The sequence below is a fragment of the Balaenoptera acutorostrata genome, chromosome 2 (genome assembly GCF_949987535.1).
Source record: "Balaenoptera acutorostrata chromosome 2, mBalAcu1.1, whole genome shotgun sequence".
NCBI classification, from domain to species: domain Eukaryota; kingdom Metazoa; phylum Chordata; class Mammalia; order Artiodactyla; family Balaenopteridae; genus Balaenoptera; species Balaenoptera acutorostrata.
Genome location: NC_080065.1, coordinates 181377568 through 181404242, shown reverse-complemented (window position 1 = coordinate 181404242; position 26675 = coordinate 181377568). Strand labels below are relative to the sequence as shown.

The 26675-nt window shown below is 54.5% G+C and overlaps 5 protein-coding genes across 6 annotated transcripts in view; 2 read left to right on the top strand and 3 right to left on the bottom strand.

Moving 5' to 3' along the window:
- MLLT1 (MLLT1 super elongation complex subunit) overlaps positions 1 to 10356 on the bottom strand; it is a 132531-nt gene extending 122175 nt beyond the window's left edge. The window contains exon 1 of the mRNA XM_007169104.2: positions 9649 to 10356. Coding sequence (XP_007169166.2) covers positions 9649 to 9651 — 3 coding nt within the window. The 5' untranslated portion in view covers positions 9652 to 10356. The remainder of the gene's footprint in view (positions 1 to 9648) is intronic.
- On the top strand, positions 116 to 5648 carry CLPP (caseinolytic mitochondrial matrix peptidase proteolytic subunit). The gene is made up of 6 exons (XM_007169103.3): positions 116 to 381; positions 471 to 542; positions 1104 to 1200; positions 2511 to 2698; positions 3606 to 3711; positions 5301 to 5648. Exons 1-6 carry the CDS (start codon positions 196 to 198, stop codon positions 5474 to 5476), a joined length of 825 nt encoding a protein of 274 aa, XP_007169165.1. The 5' UTR covers positions 116 to 195; the 3' UTR covers positions 5477 to 5648.
- Positions 10357 to 10584: 228 nt separating the features above from the next.
- ALKBH7 (alkB homolog 7) lies at positions 10585 to 12584 on the top strand. 2 transcript variants are annotated; one of them, XM_057540948.1, is made up of 4 exons: positions 10585 to 10887; positions 11764 to 11937; positions 12008 to 12149; positions 12336 to 12584. In XM_057540948.1, the coding sequence occupies exons 1-4, from the start codon at positions 10684 to 10686 to the stop codon at positions 12431 to 12433; spliced, it is 618 nt and encodes a 205-aa protein (XP_057396931.1). In that variant the 5' UTR covers positions 10585 to 10683; the 3' UTR covers positions 12434 to 12584. The 2 variants fall into 2 exon arrangements, with proteins under 2 accessions (XP_057396931.1, XP_007169164.1); XM_007169102.3 differs by having other exon boundaries at positions 10587 to 10887; positions 12025 to 12149; positions 12336 to 12582.
- Positions 12585 to 12816: 232 nt separating this feature from the next.
- Positions 12817 to 13362, bottom strand: PSPN (persephin). Its single transcript, XM_057540469.1, has 2 exons — positions 13209 to 13362; positions 12817 to 13124 (listed from the first exon to the last, which is right to left on the bottom strand). Exons 1-2 carry the CDS (start codon positions 13360 to 13362, stop codon positions 12817 to 12819), a joined length of 462 nt encoding a protein of 153 aa, XP_057396452.1.
- Positions 13363 to 15990: 2628 nt separating this feature from the next.
- GTF2F1 (general transcription factor IIF subunit 1) lies at positions 15991 to 26308 on the bottom strand. Its single transcript, XM_007169101.2, has 12 exons — positions 25855 to 26308; positions 25723 to 25769; positions 25081 to 25153; positions 23507 to 23700; positions 22488 to 22658; positions 18013 to 18197; positions 17297 to 17453; positions 17030 to 17211; positions 16851 to 16924; positions 16637 to 16775; positions 16336 to 16453; positions 15991 to 16230 (listed from the first exon to the last, which is right to left on the bottom strand). Exons 1-12 carry the CDS (start codon positions 25864 to 25866, stop codon positions 16026 to 16028), a joined length of 1557 nt encoding a protein of 518 aa, XP_007169163.2. The 5' UTR covers positions 25867 to 26308; the 3' UTR covers positions 15991 to 16025.
- Positions 26309 to 26675: the final 367 nt, after the last annotated feature.

The window sequence follows — 26675 nt, the reverse complement described above, 5'->3', positions numbered from 1 at the left end:
CTTTAAAGTAGCTCCCGACTCCGCTCCAGCGCCCCTTCTCTGGCCACACCCTTTCAGGTTCCGCCCCGCCCTCGCCCCACCCTTAAACGTGCCCCCACGCTTCCCGGAAGTGGGCGGCCTCCTGAGCAAGCGCCGTGGGCGCGGAGCACGCCGAGAGTTGTAGTTCCGGCGTCTTGCAGAGGAACTTGCGCTGCGATGTGGCCCCAAATATTGGTGGGGGCGGTCCGGGTTGCAGCAGGTCTGTGCCCCGTGCTGGGGTCTCGCCTCGCCGCCCGCTTTCCCCCGCAGCGGACACCCGAGAACAGCCTGGCCCTGCAGCGGAGCCTGCACGCGACGGCGGCCCGGGCTCTCCCGCTCGTTCCCATCGTGGTGGAGCAGACGGTACAGTGGCCAGGCGGGGACACGGCCCGGGGGTGGGAGGGCTGGGGCACGGAGGGCCCCTGACCTTCACCCCCATCTTTCTCCTCCAGGGTCGCGGCGAGCGCGCCTATGACATCTACTCTCGGCTGCTGCGGGAGCGCATCGTGTGCGTCATGGGCCCGGTGAGTGCCCCGCGCGCGGATCCTCCCCTGCGCCTGCCCAGACCCCCTGCTCCCCTCCCCCTCACACGTCCTTGATCCCCGGACTTACCCCCCCTTGACGTTCCTCCCTAGGCTCCGCTCTTGTCCCAACCTGACACTCCCCCCCGTTCCTGGGCACATAAACTCTCTGATCCTCCTTCCTGGCCCTTAGTACCCCTTCTACGCCTTCCTTAAATCCTCTGCTTCTCCCTTTCTAATCTCTGACTCGCTCCCTCACCAATGACACCTCCTCCCCAATCCTGGGCTCCAGTCACTCTCCCCAGCCTCCTTACCCCTGCCCTTCCTGGGCCCAGTGTGTACTGACCCCACCCTTCCTCTAAGCCAAACCACCTGGGTCCGGATCCCCCCGCCCCCGCACCACATCACCTCCTGGGTCCTGAACTCTTCCTGATCCATCTTCCTTGGGCTCTGACCCCCATTCTGGTGCCCTGACTCATCCTCAGCCGACCCATAACTGCCTCCCTTAAGCCTTCACCCTTATCTGGGGACACCCCTCCCCGCCCCTGCCCGCCCCGCTTGCAGATCGACGACAGTGTCGCCAGTCTGGTCATCGCGCAGCTGCTGTTCCTACAGTCGGAGAGCAACAAGAAGCCCATCCACATGTATATCAACAGCCCCGGTGAGCAGGGCCTTCCCCCGGTGCCAGGGCCCTCCTGGGGACTGAGACCCCAATCAGGGATGTTCTCTCTCTGGAGCAAGAAAGGGTGCAGAGCTTCCTTCAGAATCCCCCCAAAATGCCTTGAAACCTCCAAAAGCTGCCTCTTCCCTTGCTTTTAAACAGGCACCTGAAACTGCCTGTTTGATCTCACAAGTAACGTGTTTTTTTTGTTTTGTTTTGTTTTTAATAAATTTATTTATTTTTGGCTGCGTTGGGTCTTCGTTGCTGCGCGCGGACGTTCTCTAGCTGCGGCGAGCCGGGTCTACTCTTCGTTGAGGTGCGCGGGCTTCTCATTGCAGTAGCTTCTCTCTGTTGTGGAGCACGGGCTCTAGGCGCGCGGGCTTCACTAGTTGTGGCACGCAGGCTCAGTAGTTGTGGCTCGCGGGCTCTAGAGCGCAGGCTCAATAGTTGTGGCCCATGGGCTTAGTTGCTCTGTGGCATGTGGGATCTTCCCGGACCAGGGCTCGAACCCGTGTCCCCTGCATTGGCAGGCGGATTCTTAACCACTGCGCCACCAGGGAAGTCCACAAATAACGTTTTTACCGACCTGACTTGGTTGTCGAGATTTTTAAATTGGTAGATTCCACCCTGCCCCCACAAGAAAAGGGAGAATAGCCAATCTTTTTGTTTTGTTTTGTTTTGTTTTGTTTGGCCGTGCCCTGCAACTTGTGGGATCTTAGTTCCCTGACCAGGGATCAGACCCAGGCCCATGGCAGTGAAAGTGCCGAATCCTAACCACTGGACCGCCAGGGAATTCCCTGAATAGCCAATCCTGATTGATCGTTTATTGTGCCAGACACTTTTCTAAGCACTTTATAGGCATTTAACTCATTTTATCTTCACACAACCTCACGTGATCGGTACTATTTAATTATTTCCAATCTACAAGGAGGCACTGTAGCTCCAAAAGGCTGAGTAACTTGCCCAAGGTCACACATGAGAAACTGCCCAACTACCCAGGCAGGCTGGCTCCAGAGCCTTCGCTCTTAGCCACTACGCTCCCAATTTCTAGTTTCTCTTGAAAATTTGGCAGATCTGGCCCCCGCCCTGGGCCCACATGCACATGTGGCAGCTGTCAGCTCACTCTGGAGCAAGTCCTCATTTTTTGCTCCCACCTGGCCTGTATCACCTGCTTCTGTCACCTTCCTATCCCTGGTAGTACTTGTGTTTGGGACCCTGGCTTTAAAGGGCTTCACCAGCCCTCCCCAGGGCCAGAGGCTGCCCTAGGGAAAGGAGGGAACAGCCCCTCACTTGCCCCCCTCCACCCACAGGTGGCGTGGTGACCTCGGGCCTGGCCATCTACGACACGATGCAGTACATCCTGAACCCCATCTGCACGTGGTGCGTGGGCCAGGCGGCCAGCATGGGCTCCCTGCTTCTGGCCGCTGGCACCCCGGGCATGCGCCACTCGCTCCCCAACTCCCGCATCATGATCCATCAGCCCTCCGGGGGCGCCCGGGTGAGTGCTGGGCCCCGTGAGCTGCTTTGGGCATGGGGGTGGGGGTCTAGACAGAAGGACCAGCCGGACAGACGGAAGTCATGTGGGGGTGTGAATGTTTTAAAATGTAGGTTTTGGGGACTTCCCTGGCGGTCCAGTGGTTAGGACTCCACGCTTTCACTGCCGAGGGCGCGGGTTCAATCCCTGGTCGGGGAACTAAGATGCCACAAGCCACGTGGCTTGGCCAACAACAACAAAAAAAGTAGGTTTTATTAATATGCAGGTATAGTGAGGCCAAGAGGTCAGGAGAGGGCTGCCATTGAAAAGACAGTTTGTTACTCACAGATCCCAAGAGGAAGGAGCGTGCCAGGCCACGGGGGCCAGGCAGAGAGAGAGGCACCAGGGCTGGTCGGGAGGAGAATGCAGGCAACAGCTGTCATTGTGGTTTCTGCGGGCAGGAATGAGCGAGGCTTAAGACTGGCTAGTGTGAATAGTTGCAGTGGGCTCTGGGGTGTAGGGACTGTCCCTAGTTGTCTGGTACCCTGGGGCGGTGGGGCAGGGGGATGGTGACCCAGGGTGTGAGAATAGAGGAGGTGTTGGGGATGTGGGCTTGGATTGGCTGCTTTGCACGTGAAAAGTGTACGCTGGGCAGCGGTTCAAAATCTAGGAATTAGCTGCCCTGGGAGGGGCCGTTCCTCCTGGTCAGGGAGGCCCCAGCTGCAGAAAATAAGAACATAGAGTTAATACCGGAAGCCTTCCTGGAGGCGGTGAGGATGAAGCAGGCTGTGGAGGGACTCACAAAGCCCTGTCCCACCTGCTTGAAAACTGGCAGCCAACGCCCAGGGCAGGCTCCCGAGTCCCATCTCCAGTCTCCCCGTGAGTGGCAGATGCTGATCCCAACCTCCTTCCTCTTGGGACATCCCCCCAGGGCCAAGCCACAGACATCGCCATCCAGGCGGAGGAAATCATTAAACTCAAGAAGCAGCTCTACAGCATCTACGCCAAGCACACCAAACAGAGCCTGCAGGTGATCGGTGAGCACCCTCCTGCCCCACACAGGCCCCCAGCTGCTCCCTTTTACTGTAACCAACACATATGTGCGGGTCGGGCCTCTGGACCTCTGTGCTGCTGACACCAGGGCTGGATCATTCTGTGACAGAGGCCTTCCTGGGCACTGTAGGAGGTGTGCCACATCCCTGGGCGCTGCCCACCAGATGCCAGCAGCATCTCCAGTTGTGACGGCCAAAACTGTCTCCAGACATCGCCCAGCATCCCCTGGGGATCAGAACCCACCCCCGTTGAGAACCCCTGTTCTGAGCACTTTAAAAAGACCCATTTACAGGAGCCTCCCAAAAACTTCATTGAACTAGGTCCAGGGGGATTCCCTGGCTTTCCAGCGGTTGGGACTCCGTGCTTTTCATGGCCGAGGGCTCGGGTTCAATCCCTGGTCGGGAAACTAAGATTCCGCAAGCCATGCGGCGTGGCCAGAACAAAAAAAAAGAAATAGGTCCAAAGGTTTTGAACAGGGTCGCCCACAAAGAATATTCCAAATGGTCAAGAAACAGAAGTCAAGAGGCTCATGACTTCTAGTGATGATGTTTAATAATGACGTCATCAGGAAAAGCAAATCAAGGCCGCGATGAGATACCATTTCAATCCACTGGAACGGCTCAGATAGAAAATACTGACACCCCCAAGTGCTGAGGGGAGCGTGGAGCCAGTGGAACGTTTATCCACCGCAGGCGGCAGTGAAAACCATACGGCCACTTCCGAAAGCTGTCAGGCACTGAGGCTGAACATACAGAAAGATGCATGGTTCTTCTGCTTGGCGTATAACCGAGGGAATTGAGTGCTTCTGTCCAAAGGTGTAGTCAGGAATGCAGTCCCATTCCTACACCCCCAAACAGGAAAATACCGAAATGCCTGACAGCAGGGGAATGAGTGGTCAGTGGTGGTGTTTATTCACGACGTGGGATGCTGTACAGCCATGAAGACTGGTCCACAGCCTGGATGAATCTCAGAAACACGGTGCTGAGTGGAAAAAGGAGTAAATGCTCCTTGGTTATGTGTTCGTTTATTTACTTTTTAAATTAATTAATTAATTGTTTTGGCCGCGGCATGCGGGGATCTTAGTTCCCCGACCAGGGATCGAACCTGCACCCCCTGCAGTAGAAGCACAGAGTCTTAACCACTGGACCGCCAGGGAAATCCCTGTGGTTATGTGTTTAAAGGGCAAAAACTGGCATAACAGATCTATGCCATTAGGCCACTGTTAGGGTAGTGGGTGGGGAGAGTTAGTGACTAGACATGGCCCCGACGGGGTTTCGGGGGGCTCTGATCTAGGTGCCGGCCACATGGGTGGGTTCAGTCTGAAATCACCACACTGTCCACTTCCACGATCCACACCCTTTCCTGGATGTGCATTTACCCATCAGTAAGTTAAAAAAAAACACACACACACACACACAAAAACTGAAACAGGTATTTTACCGATGGGGAAACTGAGGCACAGAGACAGGGAGGCCAAGGTCACACAGGGAGGACTTGGGCGGATCGGGGACCCGAACGTGGCCCCGGGTCTCCACTCTTAACCACCCTCGTCCCACCTCCGCTTCCCCCGCAGAGTCAGCCATGGAGAGGGACCGCTACATGAGCCCCATGGAGGCCCAGGAGTTTGGCATCTTGGACAAGGTTCTGGTCCACCCTCCCCAGGACGGTGAGGACGAGCCTGAGCTGGTGCAGAAGGAGCCGGTGGTGGCGGCGGCAGCAGCGGCAGAACCTGCCCCAGCGAATGCCTGAGAGCTGCCCCTCACCCTCGCCCTCCGGAGGAAAGTGGAGGCGCCAGGCCTGCCCACCCCTCGACACTGAGCCTAGAGGGGACCCTTGAGGAACTCTGGATTTGGGGGTGCCCCTCCGGGTGGGTATCCCAGCTGAGACACTGTGATTTTAAATTAAATCTTTGTAGACTTTGCTCCCGGCTGTGGTGCCTTCCCTCCGTCCTCCACCACGGCACACGTGTGCCTTCACCCTGACCTTCAGCTTCCTAACTTCAGCAAAGCTACTGAGCCTACATTCCAGGCACTGCTCCAGAGGCCGCAACTTACTGTGAAGAAAACACAGAAATCCCTGTCTGGAAGAAACTTACATTCTTGTGGGAGTAGACAGTTTTTTTAAAAATCAGGGCAAGAGGTATGCAACGTGCGGGGCGGGGGTGGGGGGTGTGGGGGTGTGTGTGTGACAGTTTTAGATGGCGTGGCCTGCAAAGGCCTTGCTGAGAGGGTGACATTTGAGCAAAGACCTGAAGGAGGTGAGGCTGGGGGGAGCAAGCTTGCTATCTCGGGAGACAGCAGTCTAGGCAGAGGGCATGGCAAGTGCAAAGGCCCTGTGGCAGGACTGTGGCTGGCACGTGGGCGGAAGCATGAGAAGGCTGGGGTGGCTGGAGAGAGTGAGGGGGAGAGAGGAGAAGATGAGAGCAGGAAGGGGAGGAATACAGGTCATAAAAGGCCTGGTAGGTCTGAGCAAGGAGGGAGATGCCCCACAGAGGGTTTCAAGAAGAAGAACAAAAAGGAACCACAGAGTGGTGGGTGGAGACCGGCAAGCACAGAAACCAGGAGACCAGTGAGGAAACTTGTAATCACCCAGAGGAAGGCTGACAGCTCTGGACACGTGGTGAGAGAGGTCAGATTCTAGCCAGGTTTTAAAGGCAGGGCTGGGACTTCCCTGGTGGCGCAGCGGTTTAGAATCCTTCTGCCAATGCAGGGGACACAGGTTCCATCCCTGGTCTGGGAAGATCGCACATGCCGAGGAGCAACTAAGCCTGTGTGCCACAACTACTGAGCCCACGCGCCTAGAGCCTGTGCTCTGTAACGAGAGAAGCCACCGCAATGCGAAGCCCGCACACAGCAACGAAGACCCAACGCAGTCAAAAATAATAATAATAAATTTTTTAAATAAATAAATAAAAAATAAAGGCATGGCTGTCAGCTGGGATGTGAAATTTGAGAGAGAAAGTCATCTCCCAAAACTCCAAGGCGTTGGCCCAAAGCAGCTAGAAAGACGGAAGGAAAGATAAGATGTTCCTGGGAAAGTTAGGGAGGAGCAGGATTGGGGGCCAGGATCAGGAGCTGATTTTGGATGTTTGATGTCCAAGTGCCCCAGACATCCCAGGGGATGGGTAAGTCTGGGGTCAGGGTTGGAAATAAAAATGTAGGAGACTTCAGCATGTCTATGAGTTAGTGGTCAGGCAGAGAACTGACTGGCATTTGGACCTCGGAAATCACGAGTGGCCTTAGATAAATAACACTTTCGGTGCTTTGGGGGCCAAAAACCAGATTGGAGTGGACCCAGAGAGAAGGGGCCGGAAAATATTGGAGCTAAACAAGTCTTTTAAGCAATTTGCTGTCAAGGAGAGCAGAGAACCTGGGGCTGTCGCTGGAGGGTGTGTTGAGGTCAATTTCTTTTTGTTTTTTTAATTCAGAGGGCTTTTTAAAAAAAATTTATTTTATTTATTTATTTTTGGCTGCGTTGGGTCTTCATTGCTACACGTGGGCTTTTCTCTAGTTGTGGTGAGCGGGGGCTACTCTGCGTTGTGGTGCACGGGCTTCTCACTGCAGTGGCTTCTCTTGTTGCGGAGCACGGGCTCTAGGCGTGCGGGCTTCAGTAGTTGTGGCACACAGGCTCAGTAGTTGTGGCTCACGGGCTTAGTTGCTCCGCGACATGTGGGATCTTCCTGGACCAGGGCTCGAACCCGTGTCCCCTGCATTGGCAGGCAGATTCTTAACCACTGCGCCACCAGGGAAGCCCCAGAGGACTTTTTAATTTGGCTTCATTCATCGGTTACATTTAGCTGAACTTTTCATTGTGCACAACTTAAAATGTATACAAAAGTAGAGAAACTAGGATAATGAGGTCTCACGTACCCATCACACCAACTCAAGAATTACCAATTCACGGCCAATTGTGATTCGTCCCTCCCCACCACCCCCCACGGCACTGTATTACTTTGAAGAAAATCCCAGCTTTTCATTTCATCTGTAAATATTTCGGTATGTATTTCTAAAAGGATAAGGAATCTTTATGTCTCAAAAAACTAAAAATAGAACTACCACATGACCCAGCAATTCCACTCCTGGGTATATATCCGAAAAAAACAAAAACACTAATTAGAAAAGGTACACGCACCCCAATGTTCATAGCGTTATTTACAATAGCCAAGATATGGAAGCAACCACAGTGTCCATCAACAGAGGAATGGATAAAGATGTGGTGTATATATATACGGTGGAATACTACTCGGCCATGAAAAAGAATGAGGTTTTGCCATTTGCAGCACCATGGATGAACTTGGAGGGTATTAAGCTAAGTGAATTAAGTCAGACAGAAAGACAAATTCTGTATGGTATCACTAATACGTGGAATCTAAAGAAGTAAAACAAACTAGTCCGTTGTGGAAGACAATTTTTCCAAGGACATTGGGGGTGGGGGGGATGGTTCAGGCGGTAACGCGAGCGATGGGGAGCAATGGAGAGCAGCAGATGAAGCTTTGCTTGCTCGCCTGCCACTCACCTCCTGCTGTGCAGCCCGGTTCCTAAAAGGCCAGTCCACGGCCCAGGGGTTGAGGACCCCTGATACAGAGAACAAGCTAGTGGTTACCAGTGGGAAGAGGGAAAGGGAGAGGGGCAATATAGGCGTAGGGGATTAAAAAAAGGGTTATTATGGGATTATATGAAATTGTGTGTGTGAAACTTTTCAAAATTATAAAGCACTACAGAATTTAAAGAATCTTTCATTCAAAAAAAAAAGTTAATGAAAAATAAATGGGAGGGGACTTCCCTGGTGGCACAGTAGTTAAGAATCTGCCTGCCAGTGCAGGGGACACGGGTTCAAGCCCTGGTCCGGGAAGATTCCACATGCCGCAGAGCAACGAAGCCTGTGCGCCACAACTACTGAGCCTGCGAGCCACAACTGCTGAAGCCTGTGCCCCTAGAGCCTGTGCTCTGCAACGAGAAGCCACTGCAATGAGAAGCCTGCGCACCACACGAAGAGTAGCCCCTGCTTGCCGCAGCTAGAGAAAGCCCACACGCAGCAATGAAGATGTAAAGCAGCCAAAAACAAATTTAAAAAATTAAAATAAAAATAAATACGAGGGGCTTCCCTGATGGCTCAGTGGTTAAGAATCTGCCTGCCAATGCCGGGGACACGGGTTTCCGAGCCCTGGTCTGGGAAGATCCCACATGCCGCGGAGCAACTGAGCCCATGCGCCACAACTACTGAGCCTGCGCTCTAGAGCCCGTGAGCCACAACTACTGAGCCCACATGCCACAACTACTGAAGCCCAAGTGCCTAGAGCCCGTGCTCCGCAACAAGAGAAGCCACCACAATGAGAAGCCTGTGTACGGCAATGAAGGGTAGCTCCCGCTCGCCAAAACTGGAGAAAGCCGGCCCCAGCAACGAAGACCCAATGCAGGGGACACGGGTTCGAGCCCTGGTATGGGAAGATCCCACATGCCGCGGAGCAACTAAGACCGTGTGCCACAACTACTGGAGCCCGCGTGCCTAGAGCCCATGCTCCGCAACAAGAGAAGCCACTGCAATGAGAAGCCAGCGCACCGCAACCAAGAGTAACCCCCGCTCGCTGAAACTAGAGAAAGCCCGCGTGCAGCAACGAAGACCCAACGCAGACAAAAATAAATAAATAAATTTATAAATAAATAAATAAATAAATAAATAAGTAACTAGGGACTGCCCTGGTGGTCCCGTGGTTAAGAATCCACGCTTCCACTGCAGGGGGTACAGGTTCAATCCCTGGTCAGGGAACTAAGATCCTACATGCCAAGCAGTGCCGCAAAAAAAAAAAAAAAAAAAAAACCCGTAAAAATTAAACAAATAACTAAATAGACAAAAGGGTAAAGAATCTTTAAAAAGACAACCACAATATAATTTTCAAACTTTAAAAAAATAACAACACTTACCATGGTCGAATATTCAACCCATGTCAAAATTTCCCCGGTTGTAGCTCTTTCCTTTTTTTTTTAGTTTGTTCCAATCAGGATCCCAATAAGGTGCAGGCATTGCCGCTGGTTGATAAATCTCTAAGTGTCTTATTACTGCAGGTTTCCCCTTAATCTCTCAATCTCTCCCTCTTTTTCTTCTCTTTCCTTGAAATTCACTTGTTGGAGAAACATGGTTGTTTGTCTTGTGGACTTTCCCTCTGTCTGAATTTTGATGATGCGATTCTGTCCTTGGTATTTCCGGTAACCTGGTGTATGAATCTAGACAAGTCTGTTCGGATTCAGGTTCCGCTTTTTGGCAAATGACCTCTCAGTTGAGGGTGCCTTCTAGCAGGAGGCACATTAAATCCAGTTGTCCCTCTCATGACGTTAGGAGGGAATGAGAGTCCTTGTCTAGAACCACCAATATTCCAATAAGGGCTGCAAAATGGTGACATGACAATTCTACCATTAAAGGAAGAGGATTTTTTTGTTTATGTCCTGTTTTTAAGCTGGGAGCCAGCCTGTTTGTATGGGGGTGGGAATGACCCAGTAAAGAGAGGGGGAACGGGAGGAGCCTCGCTTTGACCTTTGACTGAATCCCCTAACTCCACAAACCTGGCCCCAGTCCATAATCACAGCCTTGACGTCACTCCCCTGACCCCTAGATCTCGGCCTATCTGTACTCTGCCCTTAACCTCTAGCCTTGGCCCAATCCTTCTGTGACCCCTGACCTCTGACCCACCCGCCCCGCCCTCTGGAAGACGGACCTTAGGCACAGCCAGTAGTCTGAGTCACTGCGGTCGACGGCGCCCAATAGCGCGGGAGAGGAGGCGGGTTCTGGGGAGAGCCAATAGCTCGAGAGGGCGAGCCGAGAAACAACCAGTAGCCTTGAGCGAGAGGCGGGACTCTGAGAAACGTCAATCGCTGGAGGGACTCGGCGTAACCACAGCCAATGGCTCTGGGGCGGGGGCGTGCTCCTGACCCCGGCAGCTTCCACGACCCGGCTCCGGGGCTATGGCCGGGAGTGGGCGGCTGGCGCTGCGGACCGTTCCCGGGCAGGGCTGGGTGCGGGGCTCGGGGCCGGCCGTGCTAAGCCGCCTACGGGACGCGGCCGTGGTACGGCCCGGCTTCCTGAGCGCGGCCGAGGAGGAGACACTGAGCGGCGAGCTGGAACCCGAGCTGCGCCGCCGTCGATACGAATACGATCACTGGGACGCGGTGAGGCTGCTGGCGCTGGGGGCGGAGCCACGGAGGGGCGGGGCCTGGGACGTTAGGGGCGGGACGGGGATTGGAGTCCTGGGGTGGGCGGGGCTACATCTGGGGGCGGGACCTGAGAATGGGGGCAGTGTTTTGAAGCTGAGGGGCCTTGAGGGCAGGGAGAGCGCTTTGGACATGAGGGCAGGGTCATAACCGGAGGCAGAACCTGGAACTGAGGGGTGTTTGGGGAACAGGACCAAAGTTAGGGGCGGAAACGGTGTGGAGGGAGTGAGGGAGGGTCACGGGTTGGGGGTGGACCTGGTGTTGGGTGGGATCACGTGAATATTGAAGCCGGGCCAGCATTAGGGACGGCATCTGGGACTGAATTGCAGCCTGAGGGTGGGTAGAAAGGACTGAGGCCAGGGGTTCGATCCCTGGTCCGGGAAGATCCCACATGCCACGGAGCAACTAAGCCCGTGTGCCACAACTCCTGAGCCCAGACGCCACAGCTACTGAAGCCCGTGCTCCGCAACGAGAAGCCACCGCAGTGAGAAGCCCGCACACCACAACGAAGAGTAGGCCCTGCTCGCCGCAACTAGAGAAAGCCCGTGCGCAGCAACGGAGACCCAACACAGCCAAAAATAAATAAATTTTTTTTAAAAAGGACTAAGGCCAGACCCAGATGGGTCAGGGGTTGGGGTTTGAGACCCAGCATCATGGGGTAGATAGGACCAAGGTTGTGAGTTGAGGGTGAGGTCAAGCGTCATGCTGGAAAAACCAGGCCTTTGCTTTGCACTTCCACCACCCTCTCCCCCAACCCACCCCAGCCCCACAATGTGCTTCAGTTTCCCTTTTCCCCCTGGGAGCTTCCAGGCTTGACCTGAGCTCTCTGGGCAGGCCATCCACGGCTTCCGAGAGACAGAGAAGTCGCGCTGGTCAGAGGCAAGCCGGTCCATCCTGCAGCGTGTGCAGGCAGCCGCCTTTGGCCCCGGCCAGACCCTGCTCTCCTCAGTGCACGTGCTGGACCTGGAACCTCGGGGCTACATCAAGCCACACGTGGACAGCATCAAGGTGGGCAGAGGCCAGTGCCTTGGAGTTCCTGGCTGGGGGTGAGCCGGCCAGGCCAAAGCCCACCTGCCAGTGTGTCCTCTCTTCCAGTTCTGTGGATCCACGATTGCTGGCCTGTCCCTGCTGTCTCCCAGCGTCATGCGGCTGGTGCACACCCAGGAGCCAGGGGAGTGGCTGGAACTCTTGCTGGAGCCGGGCTCCCTCTATATCCTTAGGTACTGGCAGCCAGGGAGCCCCCACCCCACCAGTAACTCCTGAGATGCCCTCCCAGCACTTTGAGCACCTTCTCTCATTCAGCCCTGACGGCAGACTCTACCCCCCCCCCCCCCACTGCAGGCGCTCTGCCTGGAACAGGGGCTGCCCTCACCCCACCCGGCCACAGCCTCTATTTTCTCTTGCAGGGGTTCGGCCCGTTATGACTTCTCCCACGAGATCCTTCGGGATGAAGAGTCCTTTTTTGGGGAGCGTCGGGTTCCCCGGGGCCGACGCATCTCCGTGATCTGCCGCTCCCTCCCTGAGGGGATAGGGCCTGGGGAGCCCAGGCAGCTGCCCCCACCCTGCTGACCCCGGGGCCCTCCCCCACAGCTGCTCAAGACACCGTGTTTGTGAATAAAGTTGTTGGAGAGTGGACAAGCTGGCCTTCCTGACACCGGCTGTTTTTGGGGGCTGGAATCTGCAGGGCAAGCCCGGGACCCCACCTGCCCACCCATCGGGAGCATCCCCGGCAGGACACACACTCACGAAGCTGGAGGAGCAGTTTCCTTTATTGCGCCCCTTGCTGGCGGCCCAAACCACCTCCCCTTCTCTTCGCCTCAGCATCCAAGCCTCCAATAAATAAGTCAGCTGAGCTCCTCCAGCGGCTGCAGGGCCCCAGGCCGGGCATTAGCCGCCGCAGCCACAGGCTGCCGCCGAGAGCTGGGGCAGCCGCTGCCAGCGGTGGCGGTCGTCGAGGAAGGCCACATCGGCGTAGCGGGTGGGGCGGCAGCAGGGCCCACCGTGGGCTCGGCCCTGGCCCCGCAGCCGGGCCAGCGTCAGGCCGTGCTGGGTGCGGGCGCCACGGGGACAGCTGCCGGCACAGTAGCGGAAGATGACCGTCTCCTCCGACGTGTAGCCCAAGCCCAGCTCGGCCACGGGCAAGGGTAGGCTCCACAGCTGGCACGGGCCAGCCAGGGCTCGGCGCGGGCGGGCGCCTGCGGGGACAAGGGGCAGCTGAGAGCGGGCAGGGTCTGGGCGGGCAGGAGTCGGGGAGCGCACGGGGTTCTGGGGGTCCTTACCCAGCTGTGGCCTCCGGGTCCCTCTCTCCACCACTGGCTCAGACAAGAGCTCCTCCTCCGCCACCGAAGCCCCCCAGGCCCCAGGGCCCCCGCGGAGGTCCAAGTGCAGGATCAGGAGCAGCAGAGAGCCTAGCAGGACTCGTCCTGTGGCCATGGTGACGGGCAGGTCCTGAGGGTGGAGATGCCCTGCGCCCTCAATTTATCCCCCCGCCTGAGCTGGGGAGATAACCTCTTCACTGCCGGCCGCTGCCCTGTCACAAAGGCCTCCGCGTCCCACACCTGGGGCCCAGGCAGTCCCGCTCCTCCTGCCCCACACCCCACATCCTTCTAAGAGTTAAGGGCGCACAACCCCGCACACCCCATCCAGACATTCCACAGACCTATTTCCGACACCCCCTCCGCCCCCTGATTTACGAGTGTCGTGGCGGCAGCCAGGGCCGAGCCCAGGGCGGGCAACCAGGGTCCCCACCCGACCTGCCGTCTGGAGGGAGAGGTGGGGGGCCCCGTGGGTCCCCCACTGGGGGCTCTCCCCACTTGGGCAGGGTGCTGGGGCTCAGTAGCCCCTGTGTCGTGCACCAGGTAGAGCGGATGTGGGTAGGGGGAAGAGGTGGGTTGGCAGGTGGGTGAGCTGACGGGGAATCCATCATGGCTCCTGCCTGGAGGATTAAGACATCATGCCCCTGTCTCCGGGCCTGGCCGAGCCAGCATCAAAACAGGAAAGGGGAGAGGCCCGGGGACAGCCAAGAGCTGGGACACCAGGGGCAGGAAGCTCACCCCGCAGGGACTCCTGTCTCTAGAAGGCCAACCTGAGCCCCCTGGGACCTCAGTCCTGCCCTAGGGTCAGAGGGTATCAGAGCAGGAGGGGCGGTTAAGCCCCGCCCTGGTCCCGGTGACCTCCCTGCCCTTCCCATCACCCCAGGGAAGTGAGCCTCCATCCCCAGCCGTGAAAGGGGGCTAAACCAGAGTCCCTCCCACATGGGGAGGACAGACAGAAGACGCATTTAGTGTGTAACGTGGTGCCTGGCACCGTGCAGTTGCGAGAGCTTCTGAGGCAAGGGAAATACGAACAGCTTGCGGAGGTTTGACGAGGTGCTCAATCTCACGCAGGTGAGACTGGGTTAAAACTCGGATGAGACTGTGCACCCAAGATTGGCAGACATCAAAGTCTGCTCACACTCGGCTGGGTGTGTGTGTGTGTGTGACATGGGCACGCCTGTTGGTAGCACTGTATATCAGTAGCAGCTGAGCATTTGCTACAGAAACCGCAAATCACATCCCTCTGATCCAGGACACCTGCTCAGGAACTCATCCTCCTCAGGTGAGCCAAGATGCAAGCTCAGGGGTATTTGCTGCCTTTTGTATCAGCAAGAGACTGGAGAGGACAACTCCACCCACAGGGGACCGCCTCAAAGATTTTGGTGTGGTTGTTCTTCTGGCACTGTTTACTGAGACTACTTTCAGATGGCGGGGCTGGTTGGGGGGGAATGTCACTTATCCAAAGTCACCCAGAATTAAGAAACACCGGTGGGATTTGGACCCAAGTCAAGCGGAATGCAAGACCCCTGCTCTGAACCACCGGGGCACATGGCCAGGCCTGGTGGGGAGGCCTTAGACCTCCGTCCACGTGGCAGGCAGAGGAGGGGTGAAATTGCCAGGGCAAGGGGCCATCGCTTCTCTCCCAAAAGGCCTGGCGGAAGGATGGGGAGGGAGGGTGGAATGACCTGGGACATTCCTAGGAATTAACCTGGCGTCTCAGGCATTCCCGCTCGGCAGCCAAAGGCCTGTGGAACTGGGTGGGAAAGTTTTCCACCCGCAGTCTCCAGCTTGGGCAAGACGGAAGGCCGGCATCCTGCCCCCAGCTGGATCACTTCAACGGGGGTTCAAAAGTACTCGTGCTGCCAAATTCCGTTTCCAGCAACGTGACTGTCCACGAACTCAAAAAGCCCTCCTGCTACAGCACTCCTAGCAATGCTAGATAAAATAAGTGCCTAACCAACTTGTAAGAATCTAAGGGAAGCCCCAGAAACATCACTGGGAAGTTGTAAAATAGGGGGCCAGGTGCCAAGATCAGCAAGAAGGGGGTTTGGGATTTCGTGGCCATGTAGGGACAGAGCCGCAAGCTGAGAACCACACCTAAAACGGGCTCAGGACGGGACGGCTGGGGCACCTGCTGGGAGCATATGCAAAAACCATCTGGAAGGACTTGCCTGCAAAGCAGACCATGCAGGAGTCTCACAGATAGAGCCCCGAGCTGGCCACGAGTCTGCCATCCCAGATCCCAAAACACGAGAACAGATCATGAAAAGGAGTCAGGATACAACAGGATGCCCGTGAGCTTCAGCTCCTAGGTGAGTGTGATGGAGACTGTAAGTCAAGGATGCTTAAAACTAAAAATGCGAAAGAAGGGATCAAAAACAGAAGGGGCCAGACACTCAAAACAGACCTGCTGATCTGAAAAAGAAACAAAGATAACTTGGAGAATTGGAAAACAGACAGTGAAACTGAGTACTGAATGGGTTTTAGGTGGTGGGTAAGCCACAGCTAAAGAGAGAACTGGTCAAATGGAAGACCTGAAAGAAATCACCCAGCAGAAGCTCAGTGGAGGAGGCTGAGGGGTAAGGAGAGGATTAAGTCCTAGAGGTTTCAGAAGCAGGGGACTGGAGACTGAGAGAAGTAAACTGTGGAGAAAACACTGGGGTCCTCAGACCCCACCTCAGAGGGTGGGGTGGCAGACGGGCAGTGGGACAGGAAGTGGTGAGTGTGGGAATCAAGAGCCCGAGGATTCTAGAAAACAGAGCACGTTTATTGGGGGGAGCCTCACTCCTTGAGGGAGAAGTGCATCTTGTCATTGATCATCTTGTGCTCGGGGTTCAGGCGCTTGAGGATCTGGGCCAGCACGTTCACCGTCTGCTCGCTGCTCAGCCCCGTCTTCTTGGTCTGGAACTTTTTCAGCAGGTCCTTGGTGGTCATGGGCTTCCGTGTCAGGTAGCGGCGCACGGCATCCTCGGTCACCTGCACGTCACTGGAGGTGGGCAGGTGGGTGTCAGCAGGCGGCCCTCCGTCCCCAAGGCCCCCTCTGGGCCCCCCCCAAGCCCCCTCCCTGCTCCTGCCATCCTCGCCAACTTACCCGCTGCTGGGGGTAGACTTCCCGGACTGGGGCTGAGGGGTGGACTTCCCCGATAGGCTCTGGGGCCCGGTGTCCAGCCGCAGCCGCTTGGCCGCCGGCGTCTCGCTGGTCCGCTTCCCTGTGGGAGCAGAGGCGGGGCTGAACCTTGCGGCGGGGAGGCTGGACCCCTGGGGGGACCCCGGGCCAGCGGTGCCAGGATTACATGTGGAAGGGGCTCAGGGGCAGGCAGACAGGATGCTGAAAGGGAGGGCAAGGACGGGGTCAAGAGGTGAGGCGGGCAGGGTGGGATGGGGCGACTCACCCTGCTCCAGCTTGTTGGCGGCTGCCCGCAGGGTGGAGGACGTGCTGCCCGTCTCTGTGCTGGGTGTGCCGGGCCGGCTGTTGCCCCGGGAGCTGCCGCCCGACTGCTTCCGCTCCCTCTTGGGGGGCGTCTTCTTCTTCTGCGGAGACCGGGGTTGGGGATGTGAGTCTGGAGAGGGCCACCCTGTCCCCCACCGCCCCGGGCTGGGCCTTACTGCCATGAAGAGCGCCGAGGAGGCCTCGCTGTCGATGTCGCTCTCCTCTGAGCTGTCCGACTCCTCGCTGCTGTCTGCGTGGGGCCAGAGGAGGGGCGTCAGGAGCGGAGGCCTCGCCCTCCCGCTCAGCCCCATCCCCGATCAGGGGCCTGGGGCGCGGTCGGGGGCAGCGAACCCACCTTTCTTGCGCTTCTTCTCCTGCGGCGTGGGCGCCTTCTTCTCCTCCTCCTCCTCCTTGTCCTCCTCGGGTGGCTTCTCCTCCTCGCTCTCCTCGCTGCTCTCGCTCTGCTCGTCCACGCCCTTGGGGCCCTCCTCCTGCTGGGTGACCTTGGGCTTGCCCTCCAGCTCCTCCTGGGAGCTGCTGTAAGACAGAGAGCGGGCAGAGGGTGAGGGAGCGCATCTGCGGGCCGGCCCAGGGTCTCACGCCCGCCTCCCGCCTGCCTCACCTGGAGCCGTCGGACATGTAGTCCACCTCCTGGCCCTCAAAGTCCCCGTCGTCACTGTCCTCAAAGGCCTCGTCATCTGACCCCTTCTTCTTCTTCTTCTTCTTCCTGCCCCCCTTGCTGGGTGGCGCTTTCTTCTTGGCTTTGAGGGCTCGGCCGCCTGGGGAAGGGGAGACAAGGGGAGGGGCTCGGATGGGCACGCTTCACGCTTTGCGCTTTGCGTATTCGATGACACCTGATGTCTCTGGGGCCTTTGCCCCCAGGGGAGAGACACCAGGACCGGCCCCAATTCCTCCAAGAGGCAAAGAGCTGGCCCAGGGGTGCACCTCTCACCCACAGGCCAACCCGACTCCACACCCCCACCACCCCCTTCTCTCTCACGTGCAGGGCCGCCATCCCTGCCCTGTATCACCTGGGCAGCCAGAGACCATGCCTTGGCCCAGAGCCCACTGGCATGACTCAAACTGGCCAGTCCTAAGCCGTTTCCTTGGAAACCCCAGTTGAGGCCGTGGCCGAGGCCTTCCTGTGGCTCCCTGCTGCCTCCTACCATCCCTGGCGCTTCCCCAAGCGGCCGAGCTCCCGGGCCCAGGGGGCCATGAGTAACCAAGTTTTCCTTTCAGGGGCATTAACCTCTCTGAGTCATCACACAGCCACCTTGATAAATTATGACCAGGCAGCTGTGCCGATCACCCCAGCCATGGGGGCTCCGCCAGCCTCACCCTCCTCGCCACTGGCCTCGCTGTCATCAGAGGACATCTCCAGGTCATCCTCCAGGTCGTGGATGCGCAGCTCACTGGCCTTCTTGCGCCCACGCTTCTCCTTCTCCTCGTCCTCCTCATCCTGGTCCTGGTCCTTGAGCCGCCGCTGCTGCATGATGCTGAAGTGGTTCAGCACTTTGTTTCTCCTGTGGGCGGGGGGTGCAGCAGGGGCTGACAAGGGGCCTGGCTCCAAAGCCCGCCTCCAGGAGCTGGGCCTTGCGCCGGGTGCCACCCTGCACTTCCACCGGGCGTTCCCCAGAGGGGAGCCACAGACACATGTAGGTGATGAGAGGGACGATCTGACCCCACACATGGGGACGCACATGTATGACAGCAACAGCCTGAGATCACATAGGGAGGGCTGGCCCTCCTTCAGTTCCCGCTCTGCCCGGAGTCCCTCAGGAGAAGGCCTCATGCGATGCTGATGCCCCAGCACCTTGCTTGGGCTCAGGGCCTCTCTCGGGCAACAGAATCAGGCCACATGATACAGTCACGTCCGTCGCTTTTGTTGTAGTTCATGGGTGCCTTCTTTTTAATGACAGGGGGTACTGGTGTTTCCATTTACAGTGGTGATGAAAGTTTTTAAAAATGTGATTGCATTTAAAGACAGTCTTAGGGGACTTCCCTGGTGGTGCAGTGGTTAAGAATCTGCCTGCCAATGCTGGGGACATGGGTTCGAGCCCTGGTCCGGGAAGATCCCACATACCATGGAGCAACTAAGCCCATGCGCCACAACTACTGAGCCTGTGCTCTAGAGCCCACAAGCCACAACTACTGAGCCCGTGTGCCAAAACTACTGAAGCCGTGTGCCTAGAGCCTGTGCTCTGCAACAGAAGAAGCCACTGCAGTGGGAAGCCCGTGCACCACAACAAAGAGCAGCCCCTGCTTGCCACAACTAGAGAAAGCCTGTGTGCAGCAACGAAGACCCAACACAGCCAAAAATAAATAAATAAATTTATAAAAAATTTAAAAAATAATAAAAATAAAGAGAGTCTTAGGATTGTATCTAACAACAGGAGCAGAATTCATGGGTAGTATATAAAAAAGAATGAAACTGTATTCAACATGGTACTGGAAGTCCTAGCCACAGCCATCAGATAAGAAAAAATAAATAAATACAAGGAATCCGAATTGGAATGGAAGAAGTAAAACTGTCTGCAGATGACATGATACTATATACAGAAAATCCTAAACACACCACCAAAAAAACAATTAGAACTAATAAATGATACTGCAGGATATAAAACTAATACATACAAATCTGTTGTGTTTCTACATGCTAACAACAAACTATCAAAAAGAGAAATTAAGAAAACAATCCCATTTACAATCACATCCAAAAGAATAAAAGTAAATAAGTACTAAATAAGTACTAGGTATAACTCTAACCAAGGAGGTGAAAGACCTGTACTCAGAAAACTATAAGAAATTGAAGATGACACGAACAAATGGAAAGATACACCGTGCTCATGGATTGGGAGAATGAATACTGTTAAAGCGACCATACTACCCAAGGCAATCTAGAGAGTCAATGCAATCTCTATCAAAACACCAATGGCATTTTTCACAGAACCAAAAAAATAATTCTGAAATTTCTATGAAAACACGAAAGACCCCAAGTAGCCAAAACAACTTTGAGAAAGAACAACAAAGCTGGAGGTATCATGCTCCCTGCTTTCAAACTATACTACAAACCTACAGTCACCAAAACAGTATGGTACTGGCACAAAAACACATAGACCAATGGAACAGAATAGACAGTCTAGAAATGAACGCACATTATGTAGTCAATAAATCTATGACAAAGGAGGCAAGACTATACAATGAAGAGAAGACAGTCTCTTCAATAAACGATGTTGAGAAAATGGGACTATTCTCTCACACCACACACAAAAATAAACTCAAAATGGATTAAAGACTTAAATGTAAGACCTGAAAGCATAAAAATTCTAGAAGAAAACATAAGCAGTATACTCTTTGAAATTGGTCTTAGCAATATTTTTTTGGATATGTCTCCCCAGACAAGGGAAACAAGAGCAAAAATAAACAAATAGGGGAACACCAAACTAAAAAGCTTTTGCACAGTGAAGGAAACCATCAACAAACCAAAAAGGTTGCCTACTGAATGGGAGAAGTTATTTGCAAATGATATATCTGATAAGGGGTTAATATCCAAAATACAAAGAACTCATACAACTCAACATCAAAAAAGCAAACAACCTGATTAAAAAATGGGCAGAAGACCTGAATAGACATTTTTCCAAAAAAGACATACAGATGCCAACAAACACATGAAGAGATGCTCAACATCGCAAATGATCAGGGAAATGCAAATCAAAACCGTAATGAGATATCACCTCACACCAGTCAGAATGGTTATTATCAAAAGACAACAAATAACAAGGGTTGGTGAGGGTGTGGAGAAAAGGGAACCCTCGTGCACTGTTGGTGGGAATGTAAATTGGTGCAGCCACTGTGGAAAACAGTATGGAGATTAAATTAAAACTACCGTACAATCCAAAATTCCACTTCTGGGTGTCTTTCCAAAGAAAAGAAAAACACTAACTCAAAAAGATATATGCACCCCTATGTTCATTACAGCACTATTTACAATAGCCAAGATATAGAAAATAAATACTGTACTTATATGTGGAATTAAAAAAAAAACAGAACAAACATAACAAAACAGAAACAGAGTCATAGATACAGGGAACAAACAGGTGGTTGCCAGAGGGAAGAGGAGTGAGGGGATGAGTGAAATAGGTGAGGGAGATTAAGAGGTACAAACTTTCAGTTGCAAAATAAATGTCACGGGGATAAAATGTACAGGATAGGAATAGAGTCAACGATGACACAGTATCTTTATATGGTGATGATGCAACTCGACTCATCGTGGTGATCATTTTGAAATGTATAGAAATGTCGAATCACTAGGTTGTACACTAGGAACTAACATAGTGATGTAGGTCAATGATACTTCAAGAAACAAACTCACAGAAAAAGGAATCAGATTTGTGGTTACCAGAAGTGGCAAGAGGGGGAATTGGATGAAGGTGGTTAAAAGGTACAAACTTCCAGTTATAAGATAAATAAGTACTAGCGATGTATAGTGTACAACATGATTATGATTAATTACCACTGCTGTATGTTATATATGAAAGTTATTGAGAGTAAACCCTAAGGGATCTCATCACAAGGAAAAAATATTTTTTTCTTTCTCTTTTATTTTATACCTATATGAGATGATGGGTGTTCACTAAAAGTTATTGTGGTAAACATTTCATGGTGTATGTAAGTCAAATCATTATGCTGTACACCTGAAACTTAGTGCTGGATGTCAATTACACCTCCATTAAACTGGAAGAAAAAAAAAAAACAGGAATGAAGCTCCATTACACAAGAATGTAAATGTACTTAACACCACTGAATGATACACTTAAAAATGGTTAAGATGATAAATTTTACATATTTTTTACTACAATTAAAATTTTTTAAAAATGAAGCACTGATACACACTACAATGTGGATGAACCTTGAGGACATGATGCTCAGTGATATAAGCCAGACATAAAAGGACAAACACTGTCTGATTCCACTCCCTAGAGGACTCAAATCCACAGAGACAGGACGTAGATGGTGGGGGCCAGGGGCTGGGGAAGGGGATGGGGAGTCAGTGTTTCATGGGGACAGAGTTTCAGTTTGGGGAGATGAGAAAGTTCTGGAGGTGGAGGGGGCGGATGGCTGTGAAACAATGTGAACGTACTTAATGCCACTGAGCTGTGCATTTAAAAATGGTAAATGGGGCTTCCCTGGTGGCGCAGTGGTTGAGAATCTGCCTGGTAATGCAGGGGACATGGGTTTGAACCCTGGTCTGGGAAGATCCCACATGCCGCGGAGCAACTAGGCCCGTGAGCCACAACTACTGAGCCTGCGCGTCTGGAGCCTGTGCTCCGCAACAAGAGAGGCCAAGATACTGAGAGGGCCTGCACACCGCGATGAGGAGTGGCCCCCACTTGCTGCAACTAGAGAAAGCCCTCGCACAGAAAACAAAGACCCAACACAGCCAAAAATAAATTAATTAATAAATTAATTAAAAAATAAAAAATAAAAAAATAAAAATGGTAAATGTTATTTTATGTGTATTTTACCAGCAATTGATCCAGCTGTGAGACCTGCCTGGGGGAAGCCATGTAGGCCAGGGAGACCCCACCCTGCTCACCAATTCCTGCTCCAGGGCTCAGCTCAGCCACTCCCCAATCCCTGGCTCTTGCACCGCCCTGCGCATCCCTGATGGTCCCAGGTCCATCTCCCCACTGGACTGGGAGCTCCCTGAGGGGCTGGTGAGATCTGGCTTGGTCACCCCTGAGTCCCCAGCTCCCAATCCAGAACAAAGTTCAGGGGATGCACCTCATTTCCAATCGCGCCCCCTCACTCACCTCTCCCACTCCTCCTCGGCCTCCTCGGCCGTGAGCGTGCGGTGTTTGGCCAGCGGCGTGAAGTTGTACCAGTTGTGCACGGGGAAGGCCTCAAAAGCCCCATCAGGGCACTGGGTAAAGATGTAGTAGGATGTGTTCTCTGTCACACCTCCCTTCTTTATGCCCTTGAACCTGCATGGAGTTCAAGGTTACGGTCGGCCAGAGGAAGAGGAACCAGCCCCACCCTCATACACCTTCCCCCCGCTCCCCGGCAACCCCAGGCCTGCCCCCTCTCCAGAGCCACCTGGCTCCTCCCAGCAGAATCTGAGGCTGGAAGGCCTTGGGCTGGCCCTTCGACTGTCTGAGCCTGGATTTCCACTGGAAAGCACGGCTCCCCACCTTGCAGAGCGGGCTTAGGGTTCCTTTGCATTATACATGTCATGGTCCTTTCTGGAAGGACCCTGTTAGATTGGCCATGAAGAGCACAGGGCCCTACAGTCAGACCCTTCCGGATTTGCCTCCAGAATCTTCCTGGGGGCTGAACCACTGGCAGCCCCCTCCTGGCCTCTGGCGTCACCCACAGGTGGAGGCAGTCTTACAGCGTGTCCCTTCCCTGCCTGCAGCCTTCAGGCTCCCCTGGGCCCCAGCCCACCCACAGTCCAGCTGCAGCCTGGCGCCCACCGCCCTATCCATCTGCCCACCCTGTCACTGGCATGCACTGTGACAGTCCCTAGGGCTCGGCGCTTTGTGCCTTTGTGCTCGCTGTTCTGCCGGAGTGCCCTTCATCCCCCTAACCTCTGTCCTCCCCACCCCCCGAACCCCAGGTGGCCCCTCGTTGGGTGCCGCAGGACCAGAGCCCGGGCTTCCGGCATCCCGGCCCTCAGAGCTCCTGCCCGGGCATCCCCTCGGCTCATCTACCCAAGTAAAACCCTTCGCGGGAGGCTGAGCTGTCACTCCTGGGCTGTTGCCCCCGCTGTACAGCAGGCACATGAAAGTCCAGCCGAGGGCACCCGCGGAGTGCGGTCGGGAGCGGCACTTACTTCCGGCCTGATTTGCCATTGACGCGGAGCAGCCAAGGCTGGTCCTCGGGCCGGAACTCCTTGAGGACGATGCCGTACTTCTTCCTCCGCGCCTCCTCCCGGAGCCTGCGGTTGAACTCGCTGCCGGCCCCCGACTCGGGCATCTCCTCCTCTTGGTAAATCTTCTTGTTGCTCAGGTCGCGTTCCAGCCGGGCCTGGGAGGGCAGGAAGCAACACCTCTCATCCGGGGGCCTGATCCCACCACCAACACCCTTTCCTCCCCCGAAGCTGAGCGGCGGGCACTCAAAGCCACCTGCTTGGCGAAAAGGCGCTCGGTGAATGTGGGTGAAGGGATCTGGGCAAGCCCTGTACTATGTCAATTTTTGCAGCTTTGTGAAAGTTTGAAATTATTTCCCAATGAAAAGTTAGAAAGAAAGAAGGAAGGAAGAAAGAAAGAAAAAAGATTGGGACTGACATATATACACTAATATGTATAAAACAGATAACTAATAAGAACCTGCTGTATAAAAAATAAATAAGTAAATAAAATTCAAAAATTAAAAAAATAAAAAATAAAAAGAAAGCGAAAAGAAAAGAAAAAGAAAAAGGCAAAGAAAAAGAAACCCCAGAATCCAACCACTTCTCATAACCTGTTTGCTCCAAACCCCATCATGGCTCACCTGGACCAGAGCCTTCACCTCTGCCCTGTCCTCTCTTCACCTGCCCTCGACCCCACAGTGGCAAAATCACTTTACAATTCTCTGTTTCTAACCCTTTAATGGCTTCTGTTATGGATGGATGTTTGTGTCCCCCCAAAATGCCTTTGCTTTTTTTTGCTGCGCAGCTTGTGGGATCTTAGTTCCCCGACCAGGGATTGAACCCTGGCCCTCGGCAATGAAAGCGTGGAGTCCTAACCACTGGACCACCAGGAAATTCCCCCAAAGTGTATTTGTTGAAACCTAATCTCCAGTGTGATGGTATCTGGGGTGGGGCCTTTGGCAGATGATTAGGTTATGAGGGTGGAGCCTTATGAGTGGGGTGTGCGCCCTTATAAAGGATTCCAGAGAGCTCCGTCCCCCTTCTGCCAGGTGAGGACACAGTGAAAATGTACCAGCTATGAAACAGGAAGCACACCCTCACCAGACACCAAATCTTGTTGGCACCTTGATCTTGGACTTCCAACCTCCAGAACTGTGATAAATAAGTGTTTTGTTTACAAACCACCCAGTCTCTGGTATTCTGCTATAGCAGCCTCTATGAACTAAGACAGCTTCCGAAGACCTTTCGAAAGCCTCCGGCAATGGGGGCTCTGAGATCATCTGTAGGAGGCAGCCCCCTCCCTTGTCCAGATAAATCTCGGTCCAAATTGCCCATCAGTGGGCACAACTTCTCCTTTCAGGAGAAAGCCTCCTGCAGGGCCAGACATATCTCACCCCCAGGGATGCCCAGCAGCTCAGCCTGGGCCTTAGTCATCACTTATCTCCACTCGGGGACAGCTGAGGATACTAAGCCTTAGTTACTATCACAACTAAGCAACTATTACAACCACCAAGGCCAGGATCGGGTTCTCTCACGCCCTCAGAACCCAGACTAACCTGATTCCAAGTAGCGAGGTTGACTTTATCGGCCGCATTGAAAGCCATGATATTATATTTTTTGGTGGTATTTCTGGAATGGACAAGAAGAGGCAGTGCTCAATCATTCATTCATTCAGTAAACCCTCCCTGGCTCAGCCCTTTGTGCCCGCGGTCATGCTGGGGACCCATAAAAGAACCCAGGGGGACCCATAAAAGAACCCAGAGGTTCCCAGTCTGTCAGGGAAGTAGGATCCATACTCCCAACCCCATTCAGAAAAAAGGGACAAAGATTTCTGGGAACCCAAGATGTGGGGATAATTGGGAGCTCAGCCCTGGGCGGGAGGGGGGAGGGCAGGCAGGGAATGCCTCCTGAAGGAGGAAAATCCCGGAACTGAATTTTGCAGGATCAACAAGAATCCACCCAGCAGAGTCACAGTTGGCATTCCTGCCCGAGGGAATGCTAGGCAGGGGGCTGCGTCTTACTGTATATTAATGTACTCATTCATTCATTCACTCCATTCAAAAAAGTGATGCCCCAGAGGCCTCAGCTCAACCCCAGCCCTGGAAGGAGAATCAGGAGGTGCCAGGCACGTCTGGAGGCTCGTGAAGATTTTAATCCCTTTTTGAGAGAAGAGGGGGAGGTGAGGGTCAGGGACTTACTTGGGAACTCGGACGACATACTCAGTGACATTCTGGCTGCTGGGGCCCTGAGGGGAGAGAAAGCAGGACGGTGAGTGAGGGGCTACAGAGCCCACCACCTGGACCCCCCGAACCGCCTCGCCGCACACTTACGAGGGCCGCCATGGGCGATGGGCGATAGTCGGGCTCCGGTCCGAACCTCGTCCTTTTCGCCTCCCCCGGGGTCCGCGTCCCTCGGTCCCGCGGAAGCCACTCTCAAGGTGTCGGGCCTCTGGCTCCGATCGAAGACCCAAAGCCCGGGGTACAGCAGATACTGGGAAAATCAATCCGGAGGCGGCGCTGGGTCACCAATCAGCTTCGTAGGCCTCTCGTGCCACACCTGCGCCTGCGCGGCCGCCTATACCGGAAGCGAAACTCTCCAGCAGGCCGCGTCGCGGAAGCCGACTCCGGGCTAAAGACAATCCTTTCTACACCTGGCGCGCTGGCTGACCGCAATATATAGCGCCGATAACCCCATCACGCCGCGTGGGAACGCCCCCCCACGTGACGTCCCACTTACGACCGCGGGCATCTTGGGAGGGGAGGGAGAAACTCGCCCAGCTCTTGGGCTCTTGGACGCCTTGCGCATGCGCTACTCCGCTCCGGAAGTGAGTCAGAGGTGGCCGCGTTACCACAGCAACCGAGGCCTTCTCCTTCGCACCCAACTGCTGCGGCACTACCTGAGCCTCTTTGGGGTTCATTTCTTACCCCTAACCCCGGGGGTAACCCTATCGTCTCGCCAAATGAGCGGGCCAGGGGCCCTTGGGACGTTGAACCGAGCCAGGAGGGGTCAGGGCCTAGGTGGGGATGGGGCGCGATCACCCCATGGGCTGCTGGTAGGATGGGTCTGTGCAAGTCCAAGCTGCCCCAGATGGGCAGGCCCCTGAGGCCCCAGGAGAAGGGTAATATCGTGGGGGTGGCTGGCTTACTGGGGG

Coding starts and splice junctions, on each gene's coding strand:
- CLPP (XM_007169103.3), top strand. CDS start 196: ATGTGGCCCCAAATATTGGTGGGGGCGGTCCGGGTTGCAGCAGGTCTG. Junction 543..1,103: donor TCGTGTGCGTCATGGGCCCG/GTGAGTGCCCCG, acceptor CCCCGCTTGCAG/ATCGACGACAGTGTCGCCAG. Junction 1,201..2,510: donor CATGTATATCAACAGCCCCG/GTGAGCAGGGCC, acceptor CTCCACCCACAG/GTGGCGTGGTGACCTCGGGC.
- ALKBH7 (XM_007169102.3), top strand. CDS start 10,684: ATGGCCGGGAGTGGGCGGCTGGCGCTGCGGACCGTTCCCGGGCAGGGC. Junction 10,888..11,763: donor AATACGATCACTGGGACGCG/GTGAGGCTGCTG, acceptor CTCTCTGGGCAG/GCCATCCACGGCTTCCGAGA. Junction 11,938..12,024: donor CACACGTGGACAGCATCAAG/GTGGGCAGAGGC, acceptor CCTCTCTTCCAG/TTCTGTGGATCCACGATTGC.
- PSPN (XM_057540469.1), bottom strand. CDS start 13,362: ATGGCCACAGGACGAGTCCTGCTAGGCTCTCTGCTGCTCCTGATCCTG. Junction 13,125..13,208: donor GACCCGGAGGCCACAGCTGG/GTAAGGACCCCC, acceptor TTGTCCCCGCAG/GCGCCCGCCCGCGCCGAGCC.
- GTF2F1 (XM_007169101.2), bottom strand. Junction 16,776..16,850: donor CCTCGGCGCTCTTCATGGCA/GTAAGGCCCAGC, acceptor CGGTCTCCGCAG/AAGAAGAAGACGCCCCCCAA. Junction 16,231..16,335: donor AAGTCTACCCCCAGCAGCGG/GTAAGTTGGCGA, acceptor GCCCACCTCCAG/TGACGTGCAGGTGACCGAGG.